General features: G+C 43.5%; 3 protein-coding genes across 4 annotated transcripts; 2 read left to right on the top strand and 1 right to left on the bottom strand.

Annotated features, from left to right (window-relative positions):
* The first annotated feature begins 528 nt into the window (after window positions 1-528).
* On the top strand, window positions 529-6,151 carry angptl1b (angiopoietin like 1b). Of its 2 annotated transcripts, none has more exons than XM_039653739.2 (5): window positions 529-623; window positions 2,788-3,546; window positions 3,935-4,128; window positions 4,948-5,218; window positions 5,832-6,151. In XM_039653739.2, exons 2-5 carry the CDS (start codon window positions 2,811-2,813, stop codon window positions 6,017-6,019), a joined length of 1,389 nt encoding a protein of 462 aa, XP_039509673.2. In that variant the 5' UTR covers window positions 529-623; window positions 2,788-2,810; the 3' UTR covers window positions 6,020-6,151. The 2 variants fall into 2 exon arrangements, with proteins under 2 accessions (XP_039509673.2, XP_039509674.1); XM_039653740.2 differs by having other exon boundaries at window positions 620-1,153.
* Window positions 6,152-8,165: 2,014 nt separating this feature from the next.
* Window positions 8,166-12,587, top strand: tada1 (transcriptional adaptor 1). Its single transcript, XM_039653747.2, has 8 exons — window positions 8,166-8,326; window positions 9,428-9,519; window positions 9,594-9,659; window positions 9,739-9,839; window positions 10,122-10,328; window positions 10,872-11,023; window positions 11,869-12,025; window positions 12,210-12,587. The coding sequence occupies exons 1-8, from the start codon at window positions 8,190-8,192 to the stop codon at window positions 12,345-12,347; spliced, it is 1,050 nt and encodes a 349-aa protein (XP_039509681.2). The 5' UTR covers window positions 8,166-8,189; the 3' UTR covers window positions 12,348-12,587.
* Window positions 12,588-15,898: 3,311 nt separating this feature from the next.
* Window positions 15,899-17,468, bottom strand: LOC148978791 (G protein-coupled receptor 4-like). Its single transcript, XM_089130752.1, has one exon. It carries the CDS (start codon window positions 17,290-17,292, stop codon window positions 16,546-16,548), a length of 747 nt encoding a protein of 248 aa, XP_088986878.1. The 5' UTR covers window positions 17,293-17,468; the 3' UTR covers window positions 15,899-16,545.
* Between the last annotated feature and the right edge of the window lie 3,164 nt (window positions 17,469-20,632).

Here is a 20,632-nt window from a genome sequence, read left to right as displayed (position 1 = left end):
CAGTCCGATGCTTGGTTCAAGCAGTGACTCAGATGACTCAATATGTTTACTCTGATTTGAAAAGTACTGTGTACTTTGAGAGGTTCAGTTTTTTTGGGACATTTAGCCTGAGCAAAATATAGAACATGGTGGAACATGGAACATGGAACATGGTTCTGGAAGTAAAAAAAACCCAATTATTATTATTATTATTGGGATATAAACTCTGAAATGAAAAGTCAAAATAACCCTTTGTATTTTTTATTCTATGGCAGAAACAAGTTTAGTTAGTCTTCATATTTCAGTTTTTCTCGTTCTATTTACACTTTCATTCGCTTGAAATGAAGGCAAGGAATAACTAATATTTATTTAATAAAGATTTGATTTATTTATATAATTTATTAATAATTTCAAGTTCAGTGATGTAATAAACGAACGACTCTCTGAAACACTAAAGTAAATGCACATGTATACTGGGACACAACAGGATGGTCGGAGATTCAGGAGAGACTCCAGCTGATGGAGAATATTGAGAGCAGGAACACACACACACACACACACACACACACACACACACACACACACACACACACACACACACTCGTCTGCAGCAGGAGAGAGCAGCACAGCAGAGGAACGCACAGGTCAGTGACTGTAACTTGATTTCTGACGGTCTGTTGATGCTTCTGTGGTCATAGACAAACAAATGAATAACATTATTATACATTTACAAGGTTTTATTCATTTTGGACTGCATGACTCATTGATGTCATGAATAATGGTTCATGTACCAACGAACATTTATCTGCGTAATCCACTGAATGCTCTGTAACGCACCCTATAAAGCCAGTCAGGTCCAGATGTGTGTACATGAGGAATCGTCATAGGTCTGGTGGATGGGGATCGCTCTTTCTGTGTTTGTAGAGCAGCCTCAATTACTCAAATATATATAAAGCGAAACGTTTGCACTACTTGTCTATGGATGTATTAGATGCATGCAAGCCTTTATGCTGAAGGACAAACTCACTTTATCCTCAGAAAACAGACTGACAGTGACGATTAGTTAGTTATTGTGTGAGTTATTGAACAAACCCCGATCCGGCTTGAGACGCAACTTTACCCGATTGGGTTTCTTCCAGCGAGATTTCTCATCCAGCTCTCAAACACTGTTACTGTGAGTAACTTTTTCCACCCTGGTTTGAGTCTGCTAAGCTTTACGTGTCTTGCATTTTCATGTTCAGAGTGTACTATACATGTAGAGTCCAGTAGTTCACTCCTGACAAATCTGCAAATGTTTATGCAGGATTACTAGTATTGTTGAACTTAACAAAAAGTGACATGCAAAACCTCTGAATGTGTGGATTTTTTTGGTTGTTGTTGGTAGAATAACAGCTAATTATCCATATTCTCCTGGTGTTTTTATTTAATTCATATACTGTATGCCACACATGGTCAGTGTTTTGTTCCTTTTTGTGAATAATTGGGATCATAGTTATTAATATCCACCTTTATGCTTTAACATTGTGGATTTATTCTCAAGTGTTTCTTTAATTCAGCAGCGATTGAGTTACGGAGCATCTCAAATGATTTATCGTTTGACTTTTCCATCCCTATATATGGCAGAGCAGAGAACTACAAGTTCAGCTTATTTTCTTTGACTCGGGATGGCAACAGATCCTTTCCTCCCTCGCTCTGTTTTCTGGACATTAGCAGTGATGGAAAATCCTGAAGCAGCCACTCACCAAACCGCTGGAATAATGCTCATGAAGACATCAGTCGTGCCAGGCTCTATTTAAGGCTCATGACAAACACATTTCTATTTTCCTGAACAGACTGAATTTGGCAAAGGCTGCTAATGTGGCGCCTGCTAATATGACAAACACACAAACAATCTCTTGTTTAAATGTCATATTCTTCATTTCTAAGTAAAGCTGCATAAAACAAGCTACAATATTTCTTGAGCGACAGCGATACGCTAGCTAACCCTCTGCTGAAGGAGTCACTGGGTTTCTTAGGAGAAACACAACCTTTCATGAGCAGAGAAGGGAAAAACTGGACCACTAATAAGATGGAAAGCAAACTCACCTGACCGTGAGCTGTCGTGCGAATCCCTCCAACACTAATACTGCCTTCTGTCATCATTCATCCACGTGAGCCTCCAAAGGAGAGGCTGTCAAAGATGTGCATGTCTTTCTTTCTTCGGTTAAAAGGAAATTAAGGTTTTTAAGGAAAACATTCCAGTATTTTCTCCATATTCAATGGGGTCCAACGGGATGTGAGTTTCAGTGCAGCTTCAATCAAAGTCTCGACGCGATCCAGCCGAGGAATACGAGTCTGATCTAGACAAACCAGCGACATTTACAACAAAATACACATTTATATACTTTAACCACTAATGCTGGTCTTCCCCTAGCCACACATTACATTATCACGTCGAAAGGTCACATGGAAGATGAGCGTTTATGGTTAAAAAGTATATAAATGCAATTGTTTTAATTAGCTAGATAAGACTATTCCTCGACTGAAACTGACATTTGGACCTTCAACCCGTTGGACCCCATTGAATGTTTTCCTCTAAAACCTTAATTTCTGTTCGACTTAAGAAAGAAAGACATTAGCATCTTGGATAACGTGGGAGAGAGTCAATTATCAGAAGATTTTAATTCTGAAGTGAACTAATCTTCTAATCACGATAATGCTTCTTATAATTGAATGTAAAGAGCGAATCTTTCACAGTGTTTCTGTTATTTTGGAAGTGAATGGAAACCACATCATCGTCCAGTAGTGTGTGTGTCTCTGTGGTCTCAGGGTCGGTCTCCTGCTCCGCTGCGATGAGTCCTCATGCCTGGATGTTGTGCGCTCTTCTCTGGGTCTTCACCGGTGAGCGGAGCCAGGGCTCTTCCAGGGGGCCCGTCCCGAGCCGAAAGAGGAGGCTCGCTGACGACAGGGAACCCAAAAAGTGCTCCTACACGTTCTTGGTCCCGGAGCAGAGGATCACAGGGCCGATCTGCGCCAGCCAGGGCCCTTCCCTGCCCGATAAAGAGCGCGTGACGCGGACGGACGTGGCGGACGTCCGCGAGATCTTGACCAAGCAGAGGCGTGAGATGGACACGCTCCGGTTGGTCGTGGACGTGGATGGGAACATGGTCAACGAAATGAAACTGTTGCGTAAAGAGTCGCGCAACATGAACTCCCGCGTCACACAGCTGTACATGCAGATGCTGCACGAGATCATCCGCAAGCGGGATAACTCCCTGGAGCTGGCGGCGCTGGAGGGCCGGGTCCTGAACGGCACGGCGGAGGCGCTGCGGGTGTCCGGCCTCTACCGGGAGCTGGAGCTGCGCTTCTCCACGCTGGCGGCGCTGGTCAACAACCAGTCTTTGCTGATCGCCGCTCTGGAGGAGCGATGCCTGCAGGTGTACGGGAGTCACCCACGGGAGCCGCCGCCTCCGCCGCTCCTACAGGTCGTGCCGGAGAACATCCCCGTGAACGTGCCCCGACTCTCCAACGAGATCCAGAGGAGCCCCGAGGACAGGCCAGCTCGTCAGGCCAACGCCAGTCTGGAGGGTAACACTGACCCAAACACACGTCAGGCATTGCCATGACACCCATGATAAATGCTGTGTTTTATTTCATCTGATGTGAGTTTAAATATCATTGATAATCGCAGACTGATCCTGATCCCGTAAACCTGAACATACTAACTGTGAGCAAACAAGAGTAATACATGACGAAACTTTTGTGAAAATCAATAAAAATGTTGGCAGTGACTGGCAAATAGAGTTAGAGTTAACTTCATTACAGTGAGTGCATGAAGTCGTCGCAAGTCGCTTTAGGTAAAAGAGTCTGCCGAATGCATGAATGTAAGTCCAGCATATCAGGCGAATGTATAAGCAAGGCTTTACTGCTCCTTCCTTCCTCATCAGCACTCATTAGTGTGTTCTGGTGTCCCGAGGTCCGTTCCGGGACTGTGTGCAGGTGATGCAGGCGGGACACACCACCAGCGGGGCGTACCTGCTGACGCCGGAGGGCTCGGAGACGCCGGTGCAGGCCTGGTGTGAGCATGACGTGGACCGAGGCGGCTGGACCCTCATCCAGAGGAGGAAGGACGGGTCCGTCAACTTCTTCAAGAACTGGGACAGCTATAAGGTGTAGTGATGGCCAACGCATCTATCAAATCATTCTGTAACGGATGAATTATCCAGGAATAAAATCAGAGTTGGAGACCCCTCTGTGCTAGCAGTGGCAGATAATATTAAAGTGGTCATATTCTGCTTTTTTCATCTCTCTTTAGTGTGTAATGTTGATCGTTGATCATGAAACAGCTCTATATATGAGTGTCAGTGTTCCTGAACTCCTGAAACGCCTGAGTTTATTCCGGGAACACGTCACAATATTCCTCATTATAATAATTAATATGCAGAGTAAAGGGGCGGGGCCTGGTTGAGTTAGTTAGTAGTGTGTTAAACTGCCTGTTATAGTAAGGAGTGGGACATTTCGAGAACCAATCACAACACACTGCTCCAGCCGGCCAATCAGAGCACAGTGTGTTTTTCCGAAGGAGGGGCTCCTGTACAACAGTCTTTTGGGTTTATTGGTGAAGCTGTGCAGAATATTGCTTGATCTGAGCCGAGGCGTTCAGAGAACCACAGACGCTGTTGCTGAGTGTGTGTCAGAGAGGCGGACGCTAACATTAGAGACGAACAGCTGGATCTTGTTTTGATTGCACACACACGCATTGAAGTCTCCTAAACCTCATCCTAACACAAATCCCAAAGTTGATGAGCTGCTTCGGGTGTGTTTGAGTTGTAACTGACCCCGTCACTCGTTCACTCATGTGTGCTGAAATCAGTCTGGTGATATCTCAATCATCCATCGTCAGCTAAGCCCAGTTGTTCAACGAAGCCTTTCCAGAGTGACGGGAATGAAAACAGTGTTTTCAACAGCTCTCTTTTCCTTTTCCTCCAGAAAGGCTTTGGAAACGTGGACGGCGAGCACTGGCTGGGTCTGGAAAGCATCTATAACCTGGGCAAGCAGGATGACTGCAAGCTGCTGGTGGAGCTGGAGGACTGGATGGGTAAAAAGGTTTACGCGGCGTACAGCAGCTTCTACCTGGAGCCGGAGAGCCGGGCGTACCGTCTGCGTCTGGGCTCGTACCAGGGCAACGCTGGAGACTCCCTGACCAGCAACAACGGCAAGCCCTTCACCACGCTGGACCACGACCACGACGACTTCTCAGGTGCTTCCACACGCGTGTCAAACCCTGGCTCCGTCAGATCCATTACACACACCACATCTGAACACACAGGCTCCTAAATCCCAACCGATGAAGTTTTTGCAGGGAATATTCCCCACGATCAACGTCAATGCTCTCATGTTTGTGCGAATCATTTCTCGCCAGACTGCTTTATAAAGGAGGGTCAGTGTAAAGCTGGTTTTGCTAAGAAGCTGCTCCTGAATAAAGAATCGGTCCCAAACAGAAGTGGTATGATAACTTATAAGCGATTGTTTGATTTAATCAGCAGGATTTACTGCAATGTCAGAACCAGAACTAAAGTGGATGTACTAGTTCAAAGGACATTTCCCGGTGAAAATGATTATGTTGGTCATATTTCCAAAAAGAATAATCTGTGTTTGTGAATGCCAGTATCCACACTGGCGCGGCGACTGACAGACACACACATTCTCCTCAAACACTGATCCGCGCTGTGCCGTGCCGAGGCACAACTCGTGTAAAGTGGATAATTCCGTGAATGACTGCAATTGCAGATTTCGAACAGAGATGGCGTGCTGTTACCTTGCAATGGGCTCTATGCTCGTAATATGGTGACGGGTTGTCTTGTCTTTTGCAGGGAACTGTGCTGATTTCCACAAGGCCGGCTGGTGGTACAGTGCCTGCGGTCAGACCAATCTGAACGGCGTGTGGTATTCAGGAGGAGTGTATCGCAGCCGGTTTCAGGACGGCATCTTCTGGGCCGATTACGGAGGAGGGTTTTACTCCATGAAGTCTGTGCGTATGATGATCCGGCCCGTCGACTGACGCCCGAGCGGACCACGGTCGATGGATTCATCTGTCCTTATGCCTCAGGTCTCAACCAGTCGGCTTTACTAGTGTTTGGGGTTAACTTGACATTGTGTAATGAAACTGAAATAAAATTAAAGAGATTTCTAACATTTGTGTCGACTATTGTGAGCTTTCCACCCAGAAGTAGGAAGACTTGGGAACCTTTCATGTAAATGTTGATGAAACGTATAGCTGAGATGCAGGCGGCGCGGGAAGTGTGTGTGTGTGTGTGTGTGTGTGTGTGTGTGAGGAACCACTGGGAGGGAAGCGGGCCACATTTCTGTGGTTGGTGTGTGTGTTTTCCTTCTGCTCCATCAGTCCAGCTCCTGCCTAAAGCACACGACTTTACCACTTCATCACACTCACAGTCGGTCCGTCCACCGCAACCACCCAATAAAATATAACAGAGCAAACTGACACTTTTTACCTCACAATTCACTTTTCTCTCAGAATTGAGCAGTAAAACCATATAACCTGAGGTTTGGACCATATTTCTCAAGCCTCCATACTTTGGAAATGCAGACGGGGCTGATAATGTTATTACAACATGGCGTCTCATAACCCGTCCAGTTCCTGTCATGTGACCCGTATACTGCTCAACCACACACATGACGAGCGTTGGGTTGGCCAAAATCACACGCTTCTCAGTTCAGCAGGTGTGTGTGTGTGTGTGTGTGTGTGTGTGCGTCTGATCAACACACATGAGGACAACATCACTATGTGTGTATAGCGCAGTCAGATGGTCTTCGCTGCTGTACGTCTCAATGGTTCTCCTGTCTGCAGCACACGCGTGACGCTCACACTCATACACACACACACACACCTGAGCGCGTCCACGCAGAAGTGCAAACCTCAGATTAGCATAGCCGCGTCGGGCCTCAGATTAGCATAGCCGCGTCGAGCCTCAGCGCACAGTGTGACCCAGTGTTTGAGCCGAGCGCGAGCAGACGCTGGACTCCCCGGAGCGGATGCTGAGAGCAAGGTGACATCTTTGGCCCGTATGCTGAGACCACACACACACACACACACACACACGCTTCTGAACGGGCTGAAGAGAGCCTTTGTGTGTGTAGGAGCTGCTGAGAGATGCTGTGGAAACACTCGTGGTCTCTCGGAGTCTGTCTGTTAATTCAGCACACAGATAATAATAAATAAATAATAATAATAATAATATCTGATGCAGAGATCATACTCGAAGCTCGTGACCCAGTCGCAGGAAGTGCAGGTCGATATAAACGATATAAATACTGTTCATTTTCTCACACAAGCCGCTCGTTTCGTGTCTTATGCCATCAGTGTGTACTTACATTTATGAGTCATTAAATCATGTTTAATCTGGACTTCTCTGTGCTGCTCTTTGAGGTGGTGACCATAGACCTGCATTATATGACTGACAGACAAGAACGGTTTGACCTAAAAATATAAAAAATGGAAAATGCTGTGGAAACAAAGACACCTACATCTTGGATGCCCTTGAGGGAAGATAAAACATATCAAAAATTTATTTCAAAGTGAACTATCCCTTTAAACTTAAACAAGGGTTAAACTTGTCACTGTAACAAGTGCATTGCGCCCTCTGCTGGCACAGTTATCAGGTGCAGTGCGCCCTCTGCTGGCACAGATGAGCGACGCCACCCCTCTATCCCACTTCAAGATCAGCTTTCATTTGCTGTCTCAATCTGGTTATTCTGACACCTTCAGTTTAAATCTGTATTTTTGTAACAGCACATCTCCAGGTTATATTGTGGCATGCAGATGTAGTTGATGTTTATGTTGAACGACATCCAACGTTTGCTATTTGTTTTCCATTCTAATCAGCTGCTTTCACATATTAGGCTTGTTAAATTACTGACCAGTTAATACACAAACAGCGGCTGTCAATCAAAAAGAGAAGGGGAAAAACAGATGCCATTGATCTAAATGTACAAATAAATATTGGGAAATTTAGGGAAGAACGAAAATCACTGAAAGGGTGGTTTATCAAAACTGGAAGGAAGTGGGATTTTAAAGAAGACTAGATACTAGAAACAGGAACTAATCAGTTGGAATTTATTAGGGAATTAGTTGAATGTTTACTTGAAACTGGAGAAAATAAAGTCATGCGTTTACACACTCTAATACAGCAGGTGGCGGTGTGACCCGTGCGATGGTCTGTAACCCGCCAAGAAACGAAGAAGAAGAACGCGTCATCGCAGCTTCCGGTGTAGCAATGGCCGCTCATGCGAGTGAACTAGAGATCGCCAAGAAGAATTTAACCGATGCTATCGGAGATAATGTCAAACAGTGAGTGTGTATGAGCGGTAAATAATGTCAAACAGTGAGTGTGTATGAGCGGTAAATAATGTCAAACAGTGAGTGTGTATGAGCGGTAAATAATGTCAAACAGTGAGTGTGTATGAGCGGTAAATAATGTCAAACAGTCACACACTGACTCAGAACACTGAGATAGATGTGTGATGTAAACACTGATCGAGGAACTGTTAGTTTTATTAACAACACTTCTCTGGTGTCGTCTGATGCTTCACAGTCATTTTAATGTCACTATTTGAATATTCGGTGAATATGAGTTTTTCCGCCATTTATTGAGCTGTACAGTTTGTGTTGAAGTAATTTCAGTACTTTTTATATCAAATCAAAGTCTTTAAATCTCACGCTGACTGTATGTTGTTTAGGGATTAACATAACAAATGGAAATGTAATTTCACTGCTTACATACTGGATGCTAATCTAGTTGAAAACGTTTAAAGAAAAAGTATTATAATTTGCAACTTGCAACTCAATTATTAGTTGAATTCTTTTATACTAGTAGTCAATATTAGGAGAGAAGAGAAAGTTACAGTGTTTTAACTTTTAAGTCCGAATTATAAGCTAAAAAAAGTTTTGACAGTCATAATTAACAGGAAATTGAATGTTTAATGTCATAATTAACAAAGCTGAAATTTGATATACTGTCAAAATTCACAAAAAAGCAGAATTTATGATATACTTATTGGTCATAATTGTAAGATACAAAGACAAAAACATGGGTTTCGGTTCTGATGGCTTGACGCATAAGAGTTTTGTTGTTATTCTTTGCTTCGGCAATAGGAGCAGTAAGAGTTTAAGGAGAAAAAATAAGATAATATAGAGATTAAATATTTACTCGCGGGCAGGATTTACCTCATGTCAGCTCGCAGACTTACAGGCACACACACACAGTTCGGAGAGAAATAAAATGCACATAAATTATTTAAACGTAAAACCGAATTCACAAGCGCATATTGAACTGTGTATTTCGTCCCGAGCGGTTCAATAATATATTGAGAATCGTGGCATCCCTAATTATTACTAAGTCACAGTGATGTTTGTCTCTGCGTGTGTGTGTGTGTGTGCTCTCGTTCTCAGTTACTGGGCCAATCTGAAGCTGTGGTTCAAGCAGAAGATCAGCAAGGAAGAGTTTGATACGGAGGCGCGGCGCCTGCTGGCCCAGGACCACGGTAAGGTCACGCTCCCGTACGGCTCGCGCTGACCCCGTCCACTGCAGCTCACGCTCGTGTGTTTCCCTCCACAGTCCATGTGCACAATGACTTCCTCCTGGCCATTCTCACCCGCTGCCAGATCATCGTGTCCACCTCAGGTACTCCAGCACTCGCACATCTGAAGCTCAGTGTGTGTGTGTGTGTGTGGCTGATGTGTGTGTGTGTGTGTGTGTGCAGAGGGCGCGGGGGCGCTGCAGTGGACCGGCGGATCCGCATCTAAACCCGGCAAACCCAACCGAGGCAAGAAGAAGTTTCCCTCCGTTCGGCAGAAGTTCGATGTTAGTTCTGTTTTATTCTCACTCACATCATTACCATATTCACAAATATACGTCTCGCTTAGTGAAAAACAAGTGCTGCTCAAAACCTTCATGATTTGGTGCAATGGAAGTTTATTCTCATGACCGCTCATATACTGTAATATTTGCTTGAATGTCTTTTTATTTACTATGAATATTTACCCGTAACTTCATGTAGACTCCTGTGGTGGAAACACTCCGAGTCCGAGTTGTTGCTGGTCTAGACGAGCTGTAAGTGTGTGTGTGTGTGTGTGTGTGTCGCAGCACCGCTTCCAGCCCCAGAACCCCCTGCAGGCGGCACAGGCCTTCAGCCCTCGAGAGGCGGAGGACGAGGAGCTACGGCTCAGCGCACAGACGCTGCTGCTGCCCACCAGAGGACAGATGGAGGCGCGCATGATGGTCAGCGCCTTCGAGATGGGCCTGGACAACGTGAGCGAGGACGCCGTCAGCAGCCTGATGTGCGCTCTGGAGGTCAGCCGTCATTCATCACCACTGCATTCATAACAGCTTGTGCTTTCAGTAGTGTTCTCTAGCTCACCTATGAAGCTGATCTCGCTTGAACAGCTCATGGACTTTTAGAGGAATTTATACTTTGCATAAAAAAAGCACATTTTATGTTTTGTTAAGGGAGGGATTGTGCCGAATGGTCATGAAATAGTAATTCAAACCAAGCTTTTTCAAGCACATTCATAATTGAGAATGACACAATGACACACTCATCATTCCTAGTTACCCAGTGACTTCATTACATCATGCATTTATTGAACTGTATAAAAACAAGCCTTTAAGTCAAATTTGCTTGTATAGCACACAGTAAAACCACTACGTTCATGTTTGTAATGCTTTAATATTAGAGCTTGGTGGTAATGTAGTTAATGAAGTACAGATATCAGGCATTGGAGGAAGAGCTGTAAGAGAAAGACTACACCGATCGAACTCAAGACAGAACAAGAGCGTATCTTTATCCTGTAAGTGAGAGTAAAACGTGCTAAATGTGCCCATACTCTTGTGCAGGTTCATTTGAAGGACATCCTCACAGCGCTGGTCTCGCGGAGGAAAGGCTACCGTCTGCGCGACGGACACTTCCAGTACGCGTTCGGCAGTGACGTGACGCCGCGGCCCTATCTGAAGAACAGTCTGGCGGCCTACCTCAGCGTCACAGAGCGGTACGTCACCTGCAGAGGGAGGAGTTAGGCAGAGGGGGGCGGAGTTAGGCAGAGGGGGCGGAGGGGGGGCGGAGTGAGGCAGAGGGGGGCGGAGTTAGGCGGAGGGGGCGGAGTTAGGCGGAGGGGGGCGGAGTCAGGCAGAGGGGGGCGGAGTTAGGCGGAGGGGGGCGGAGTGAGGCGGAGGAGGGCGGAGTTAGGCAGAGGGGGGAGGAGTGAGGCGGAGGGGGCGGAGTTAGGCGGAGGGGGAGGACTTAGGCGGAGGGGGGCGGAGTTAGGCGGAGGGGGGCGGAGTTAGGCTGAGGGCTCTGCTCAAACAAAGTTTTCAGCTTCTGCAGTTCTGGATTAAAGAACAACAGTTCAACACTCTTATTATTGTGTTTATTAGTATGGTTGAATTAGATCATTGAAAGTCAGAAGCAAAGGCATTGATTAATATAGTGAGCTTAAATACATAATATGTATTTGTGTAATTTAATATAGCTGATTATAAAAGTTTTGAGTGAAATTCTGAGATTTCATTTTGAGGAATACCGAATTTGTTTTCGTGAAAGTGAGATGAGTAAATGTTCATATTTAGTCAAGATCTAAAATAACCGTCATGTTCACACACACACAAACACACCACTTCATTTTATTTTATTTCTCTCTACAAGAGTGCTTTCAGTCGATAAATGTGGGAAAGTAGCTCAGATATTTTGTTGTAAATTGAAAAAGTAATGCATTTACTAGTTTCTTGAACAGTAATCTGATTACAGAACTCGAGTTACTTGTACCCGCACTGTTGACCTGTGTGTGTGTGTGTGTGTGTGTGTGTGTGTGTGTGTGTGTGTGTGTGTGTGTGGCAGGCCTCCCCCCAGCGCATCACTTCCTGCCGGGCCTCCTCCTCAAGTGTCACCTGACGATGCGGAGCAACAGGCCGCGCTCCTGCTGGCGTGTTCAGGAGACCGTGTCCCGCCTCCACTGCCGCCCATCAGCGGATACGACCTGCTGGAAGCCCTGCAGGTGCGACTCGACACACAAACATAACTCGTGCTGTGCCTCTGGGTCACAGGTCAACTACGCTACTGTACACCAGCAACAAAATGTCCCACACGTCACTAGCTGTGTTTCCAGACAACTGCATTTTGGGACATCGCTTTAAACAAAACCCGCCTAGATGTACACATACATGTGTGTGTGTGTGCAGGTGCAGCGCAGGGTGATGCCGTCTCACAGCATGTACGCGCTCAACATGGAGCGGATCCTGACCCGGCTCTGGCATCCCAGTCACGAGGAGCTGGAGCAGGACCACATCCACCGCCAGCACCTCTCCATACTCAGCTGAGACACGAGTGTGTGTGTGTGTGTGTGTGAGAGTCACATCGAGAGGAAGATCATCAGCCGCCGCTGGCTCTGTCCCTCACACGAGCAAAGACTGACTCCACACTGTTGGATTCTCAACATTTAATATGTTCAAAGACAGTCAATATGATTTTGTAAATATTTGTCCTCAAGTTTAGTTATTTGTAAGTACAAGACGTCTCAGTGTTTTATATCCCTGAATAAACCTCCCTTGTTAACTGATGCTTAAGAGTCAACAACAATGAATAAATATAACTAAAGTTAGAAAGAAATGGAGGAGAATCTCTTTCAAACTGTAGTCTGGGGGAAGGTGGAGAGAAAAAGTGTGAAATTGTAAAAAAATTAAAAATAGAATATTGTACATTTTATTATAATAAAAATTAATTACATTTAACATTTTTTAAAATACAACATTAAAATGAATTACGACATAATAAATGAACACATTTAAAAATAAAATTTTATTTAAATGAAAATACTACATTCATCAAATATTATGTAACGGGTATATATTATCTAAAAATTATTATTTTTTGGCGGACTTTTATTTTGACGGGTGAACAGGTTTTCGGAGTTCAGTTTGTGCTGCGTGTAGAGAGAAGCGCGGACTATGAGAGTGCGAGTGAGACTAAAGGAGCGTTGTGTCGTGTTCGAGAAGCTCGTTCGATAAAGTGACTTGAAGAGAAGTTGATCGGGGCTTTGGTCGAATAAAGGACGACATCAGGTGATTTTCGTGAACCGTGACACCTGTTCGTAGTTTTTTTGTGAATTTTGATCCGTGAATCGCATTAGACTGCTGGAGTGACGCAGTAATGTTTTGCGAAGGCTACGAGAGCTGTGAGTGCATTAAAAGTACAAGTTTAGCTTGATTGACGACGGTTTAAGATATTTTTCACACTTTTGTTAAGTTTTTGGACTTCATTTTGATTGAGAAACACTCCTGAAACGGACGTTCCAACCGTATTGGTCACGTGCACGCGCATGTAAGTGTTCTGCACGTGTCACCGCACGTGAGATGGGAATTGCGGTTCGCAGTTGGCGCTGAACATAGTTATTTTCGGAGATTTGAGTTTTTTTGTGTTACCCTGCCATCCAACGACATTTCAGGTGGACACATCTCTGTGAGGTATCTCAGTTGTTACCTTCCTGTGATACATTTCATCTTTGATTCACCTCAGTTTGATTCATTTGCTTTTTGACTCATTTTTGATTCAATCATTTTTTTTGTGGGACATTTCATTGAGCTTGAGTGATATTGCAACGAAACTTCAAGATAATTTCAACGCACGCTACGTCGAGACAACTCCCCTCAATTTTTCAATCTATAATTTTTTTTATATATTTGTTTTTGATCCAAGGAACTGTGAGAGTTTTGTTGAATCACAGAACCTAAGGTGAACTGAGTGAGCACAGTTCAGGGACATTTCACAGCTGTCAAGGAGTAGGGGCGTCTCAGCTACTTTATTAGACCAGAGGAGGTAGGGGTATATTAGACTGTCTAACTCATTTTACTTTTACTTCAGTGACATTACTTAAGCTGAAGCCTACTCTCGTCGGTCTGTACATCCCAATAAAGTAGCACATAACATACACGCATTTAGTGTAGTGAGATTAAAAGTACTGAAAGCGGGGACTAAGATCTTTTCGTTATTCAGTCTTCCGTGGCAGCACTAATACATTTTCCCCTACAAGACGGGTTAAATTCCCGTTACAATTACATTTGAAAAAAATAAATAAATAAAACAAAAGCAGTAAGTGATTTCTGAGAAACTCTGTTCATATTTGAAATCACCCCCAAATGTCTCTTTATGAAGCTGAAGTGAAGCAATAAAAGCTGTCCTTTTTTAATTAAAGCGAACATTATAACAACAGCAGATCTCGCTTCTGTGAAACAACGCAACTCCCTTTCAATTAATACGATATTCGTTCATAGACTAGGTTCATATTCATCCGTGTCGGCGTCCACTTGGGATGCTCATCCAGGGCACGAATCTCCCGTTCCACCACATCCCAAAGATGCTCTATTGGGTTGAGATCTGGTGACTGTAGGGACCATTTTAGTACAGTCAACTCATTGTCATGTTCAAGAAACCAGTTTGAAATGATTCCAGCTGTGTGACATGGTGCATTATCCTGCTGGAAGTAGCCATCAGAGGATGGGGTCATGGTGGCCATAAAGGGATGGACATGGTCAGAAACGATGCCCATTTAAACGATGCCCAATTGGCACTAAAGGGCCTAAAGTGTGCCAAGAAAACATCCCCCACACCATTACACCACCACCACCAGCCTGACCAGTGGGAACAAGGCATGATGATCCATGACCTCCTTCTGTTTACGCCAAATTCTGACTCTACCATCTGAAATCCAGACTCATCAGACCAGGCGACATGTTTCTAGTCTTCAACTGTCCAGTTTCGGTGAGCTCTTGCAGATTGTGGCCTCTTTCTCCTATGTGTAGTGGAGATGAGGGGTACCCGGTGGGGTCTTCTGCTGTTGAAGCCCATCCGCCTCAAGGTCGTGTGTCTTCGCTGCATACCTCGGTTGTAACGAGTGGTTATTTCAGTCAAAGTTGCTCTTCTATCAGCTTGAACCAGTCGGCCCATTCACCTCTGACCTCGAGCATCAACAAGGCATTTTGGCCCACAGGACTGACCCATACTGGATGTGTGTTTCAATGGCACAGAAGAACAAGACAAACAAATATTGTTAAGTTAGGGTTAGTTAATTGAGTTCAGGTGTTCAATCACTTCCACGGCCACAGGTGTATAAATCAACACACATCTTTAAAAGAACGGGTCACTCTCAGAACTCGAGCCTGGTACCGTGATCGGTTGCCACCTGTGCAATAAGTCCTTTCCTGAAATCTCAATATTGCACGGCCAACTGTTTGTGGTATTACAACAAAGTGCAATTAGGAACAACAGCAACTCAGCCACGGTAAAATCACAGAACGGGACAGCACATGCTGAGTCTATAGTTACAGATCTCCAAAGTTCTGGGGCCGTCAGATTAACTGGAGAATTAGATTAGCTGATAGAATGGGTTTCCATGGCCGAGCAGCTTCATCCAGGCCTCACATCACCAAGTGCAATGCAAAGCGTGGGACGCAGTGGTAAAGCAGCGCCACTGGACTCTACAGCAGTGGATAGGTGTTCTCTGGAGAGATGAATCACCCTCATCTGCCTGCCAATCCGGTGGACGAGTTTGGGTTTGGCGGTTGTCAGGAGAACGGTACCCTAACCCCTAACCCAGTTTATCATCAACACGAGTGTGAACCCCGTGATATCCACAGGTGTGTGTGTGATCCACACGAGAAGAGAGAGAGAGAGATCTGGCCGAGTCGCCTTCACAGTCTTCACTGCACATACACTTCAGGATCTCCTCTCAGACGAGCAATCAGGACTTCATGATGATCCTGTTTTTCCATCGGGAATCTCTTCATTAAAGTCATTTGAGCAAGTGGATTCTCTCTTTTATACACTTCCAGTTCAGCTCAGCTGTTATCAGTTTAATAAGACAGAAACACACACAGGAGAACTGAGAGATCTTTAATTATATTAATGACAGAAGAGAGAGAATACAGGACAGTCTCTGACTCCATATGAAACACTTCTATAAACACACAACAATATTACTAATAACTCTCTTCTGATTTCCATGCAAGCTCTGGTTAATATTTCATATAAACTTAGATCTCTTCTGATATACTTTCTGCACTTTAAATCAAGTGTTTTTAGGGATAGTTCACCCGAAACTGTCCACTGACTTCATAAAATCATCTCACAATATTGTCTTTTACAGAAGAAAGAAAGTGATTCATCTTTTGATGGACATGAGAGCATATGTACATTATGTCAGTTATCTTTGTAACAGTGTGAATAGTAGTTATTTGGTCAAAAGAGTATAATGGACATGCATTAGGAACACAAGCAAGACTACGAGCTGAAACTACTTGATGTTGTTGATCTGAAGAGAGAATAAACCGTGCTTTACACAACCCTCCTCTTCATCGTATGATAAAGTCCTGCTGATCCAGGAACACTACATCAACACATCTTTAATAAAACTCTGTTCACCGCATGTGTTTTATGGAGCAATTGATGAATCAAGAGTTGTCTCTAATAAAGCTGAATGCCATAGAAAGGACGGGTGTGTGAGTGAACAGAATGGCATTGACTTCATGATGTTGAAACTGAAGTGCAGGTCCGTGAATGAGACGCAGGCTTTAGCACTGAAACACAGCAGGCAAACGCTGCACTACTGACTCCAGAGTGTTCGTCCCGTGTGTGTGTCGAATCCTGATGTGTGTCAGTTCTACAACAGCAGTGAACAGACTTCATTAACCCTCCGACATCAGGCCTGATGAACATGTACAGGACACAGTCAGCCAGCGGGTTCAGGAACAGGAGACATGAGGACAAAAGCCAAAATATATCGAGCAATACCCCACTGTAGGAACTGTAACTGTAACCTCCATATTCTATAATAAAATTCATGATTATGTTGGGGAGAATGAGGAAAGTGTAAGTCAGAAGCACCAGGAACAAACTGCCCAAAATCTTTCTGCGCTTTACAGAAGTAAGAGATATTGCGCGTGAAAGACCGCGACAAGTGCCGATAAAACACAGAATGATTATCGGGTAGGGGATTAAACAGCCGATCGCTCGGGGCAGAGGTTTAAAATACAGCTGACCGTAGTGAAAGTCTGCAAAGATCAGAGGAACAAACCAGACGATGACAGAAATAACACAGCAGACTTTCAGTGAATGATGAGATCTGTACCAGATAGGATGAGAAACCAGAAGATATCGTTCAAGAGCAACACATGCCATAAAATACACACCCGCAATCAAACTATAATAATATGCATAATACACAGGGACGTGCACAGGGGGGTTGCTCAGGTTGCCCGGGCAACTGCCCATATGCCCTTCTCGACTCAGGTTGCCCTTCCGAGGAAAAAAAAAAATCGTACAATGGAGAATTTCACGTATGCCTAGACAAAAAAATAATATAAAAATCGCAAAGCCTCATTCACTTCCATTCGGGCACTGAAAGTGAAAGTCAAACTGTTTACGTGGCTGCAGTGCCCAGTGGCGGTTCTACTCTGAATTACACCCAGGGCGAGACCCCCTTCGAGCGCCCCCCCCCCCCCCCCAAAAAACAAAACAAAAAAAAAAACAAAAAAACCCAACAATAAAATCACATAACGTTCATTTGAAAAACACAGTTAATAGAATCCAGTTATTTTGCTAGATTAATCTAACTTTAAAGAGAGGAACTGAAGTAACCAGCGCATTGGTTATTGCCTTAAATTATATGCATGGCACACTTTTAGTTATAGCTTGTTAAACAATATTTGTCACGAAATTGAGTTTTTAAAAGTAAAAGGGTCTGAGTGATACTTATTTAGTAACACAATACTTATCTCTTATCTCTTAAATAATTTTGAACAGCTCTCATATTAAACACTATCCAAAATGTTATAGACCTAAAGTAGCTTTTGTAGCCCTATGTCACTCTTAAAATGTTAGAATGTTAGAAAATAGAAAATTGTACTTTGCATATAGGCTACTGTAAAAACACAAAGTTGATCATTATGTAAATTATTTTCATTTGATGAATATAGTGACCAACATGATCACATACACAAAAAGCCTAATACACAATCAATTCACCAAGTTAATAACATTAAAGATTTGTTTTAAAGGAGTGTCTTTTATCTTACCTACTAAACTTAAAAAAAAGGTTAACACAAAAAGAGATTTTATAAAAATATATACCTCATAGGCTATTTCAGCATTCAATCATCTCTATAAAAAGAATGAGTCAATAAAGATACATTCCTGACATTTATAATGCACAGTAGCTTATCTTTTATTATTAATAGTAAAATTCGGACCGATTTGTCCATGGCTGTCGTTGCTATACAACCATGCACTGAGCTCTCCTCAATGAAAAACAAGTTTTAGTAGCTAATGTATTTCCACCACAGAAAAACGCTTGCTGAAGCTCTGCTAAAAGATTTTTTTATGGAGAAGAGAAAAAACACCCAAGTGTTTGGGTGCACGAGCACTCCCATACTGAAAAGTTTATGAGCGCGCCTCCCGCGAGCGCATAATGAGCGCGCTTCCCGTGCGCCTAATCGCCTATTTGAAATAACGACCTCGAGCGCGCAAAAGACGCGATACGTGAACTAATCAAGAGACCCCCTTGACATCGCTTCTGTGCACGGCACCTTCTCAGCAATTAGGGGCGCCATTGCCAATAATTGAATCGAAATGGTAAAAAAAATAGAAAACCTTCGAGGCACAGAGGATTTTTTTAACTGCTCGTGCCGCCCCCCATGTGACATGAAGAAATGCCGCCCCGGGCGACTGCCCGGTTCGCCCGTGCCTAGAACCGCTACTGGCAGTGCCGCACGCGACCATAGACTGCACGCGACCGGTGTGTATGGTAAGGCACCGCAAATTACTCAGGCCGCGCCTCCATCTCGTGTCGCGCGCTAATTAATGTGTACGAAGTCCATGACAAAATGAAGCGAAACTATCCTTCTCGTCACGAACAGAGGAAAAAGAAAGACATGAGAGTGAATTGCGGGAACAGCAGTCAGGTAAACATGTGTTCTCTCCTCTCTAGTTTGATGTCAGCAAAGTTTGATGGTTTTTGGTCTTGCTAACCTATCTGGGCAGGCAGTGCATCTCTTGCATCACTTTTTGCCTGACAAAAGTGAGAGTAAAATACCATTATTTATTACGTTTTGTTTTTGATAAACGACAAAGTGCAACAACAGTGTTTGTTTACTGCAGCTCGGAAAACATAACCGCGTCGCGTGTGTTGCGTTCATATGCGCGTGCACGAAATGAAACTCGCATTTTTCAAGCAGAAATGTGGAGACCAGAAATACTGTACAATACGTGAATGATGGCACTCCCAATCAAAGTACACATTATAAAGACACTGATTATCTAGTCTCAGTCTAGTTAAAAACTCTAAACAACTGCACTAATTATGCAAGATAGAAACCAATGTATTGGCAATTTGACATTGATTGACTATTGATTTATAGGCTATATTGAATTTAAAATGATGATTAGCTGGACATTCTGGTCAATATGAATGCAAATCCCTCAGTAAATAACAATAAATCAAGATTTGCTTCAACATGCATAAAAAAAATAAATAAATAAAAATCATAGGCTACTGATTCCGAAAAATACCCAGGCTGTAGAGTGAATCAAAATTAATCCCAAAAGGCAAAGTTCAGGGTTGTACTTTATTATTTTCTTCTTATTTATGTTTACGTTAATATTCACTTGTTATCTTAACATTCTATAAAAACGCTTTATTCAGTAAATATTGTTTGTTTGAACCTCATTCTGTTCTATATTGTTGTACTTGTTCTTTGACTGTTTTGTTTAAAGGAGGGAGGATTGTATAGGCGGTATTGAGTGGCAATGGCAAATGGTTTACATGGCTCACGGCATCACAGATCAGGTAGAGGGCCCCTTAGCAAAATTTTGCTTAGGGCCCCATGCAGGGGGAGGTCATGATTGGCAAAAAAGGATTGTATTTTTTCCCGAAATTTAAGCGTTTTTTATTTTTTCGAGTTTTTCCATTCAATCCAGATTATTTCTTTTCGAATAAATAAATAAATAATAATAATTAAAAAAAAACAATAAACAACAATATGAAGAACTCTTTTGCTCATTTGTGTCATTTCTGACATTTTGCAATCTTTATAAATAAGACCATAAGATGAGGCATTGCGTTTGGACATAAACACGGTCAGATAAGGCAATTTGGAAGGGGGACAAATTCAACTGAATATATTCCTTCATATAGCCCGTGAGGGGGGAGGAGGAGGGGGGGTGCCCTTTTTTCAGGTCAGAGCAACTGCCCCTCAAAATTCCTGTGCACGTCCCTGATAATACAGCTCCACTAACCCTATTGTCTCCGTTAATCTACAAATGATCTGAATGAGATCTGACAGAATCAAATGAATAACAAACACTGGAGTGGAGCGCTGAGATTTGAGAAGAGCACACAACGCACACAGAGTTACGATCATGATCACAATCTCAATGCCGGCAATGGTGCTGAGAATTATTTGGTGTGCAGCAAAAAGTTTACTGAGAAATTCCCTCATCTGACGGATCCATTCATCTTCATAATATCCTCCAGTTGATCCGTTGATGCTGGCGTTTTGTTCTGCCATTGTTTCCTGAAATCTTGACGGGCACTAAATAACAAACCAGTCATTAG

The sequence above is a fragment of the Pimephales promelas genome, chromosome 5 (assembly GCF_988280905.1).
Source record: "Pimephales promelas chromosome 5, fPimPro1.hap1.1, whole genome shotgun sequence".
NCBI classification, from domain to species: Eukaryota; Metazoa; Chordata; class Actinopteri; order Cypriniformes; family Leuciscidae; genus Pimephales; species Pimephales promelas.
This window is presented reverse-complemented; position numbering and strand designations above follow the sequence as displayed.

Excerpts from the sequence above, each read along its gene's own strand:
- angptl1b (XM_039653739.2), top strand. The coding sequence starts at position 2,811 with ATGAGTCCTCATGCCTGGATGTTGTGCGCTCTTCTCTGGGTCTTCACC. Across the intron at positions 3,547-3,934 it reads GGCCAACGCCAGTCTGGAGG|GTCCGTTCCGGGACTGTGTG; the intron begins GTAACACTGACC and ends TGGTGTCCCGAG. Across the intron at positions 5,219-5,831 it reads CGACCACGACGACTTCTCAG|GGAACTGTGCTGATTTCCAC; the intron begins GTGCTTCCACAC and ends TGTCTTTTGCAG.
- tada1 (XM_039653747.2), top strand. The coding sequence starts at position 8,190 with ATGGTCTGTAACCCGCCAAGAAACGAAGAAGAAGAACGCGTCATCGCA. Across the intron at positions 9,660-9,738 it reads GATCATCGTGTCCACCTCAG|AGGGCGCGGGGGCGCTGCAG; the intron begins GTACTCCAGCAC and ends GTGTGTGTGCAG. Across the intron at positions 9,840-10,121 it reads CCGTTCGGCAGAAGTTCGAT|CACCGCTTCCAGCCCCAGAA; the intron begins GTTAGTTCTGTT and ends TGTGTGTCGCAG.
- LOC148978791 (XM_089130752.1), bottom strand. The coding sequence starts at position 17,292 with ATGGGCAGTTGCCCGGGCAACCTGAGCAACCCCCCTGTGCACGTCCCT.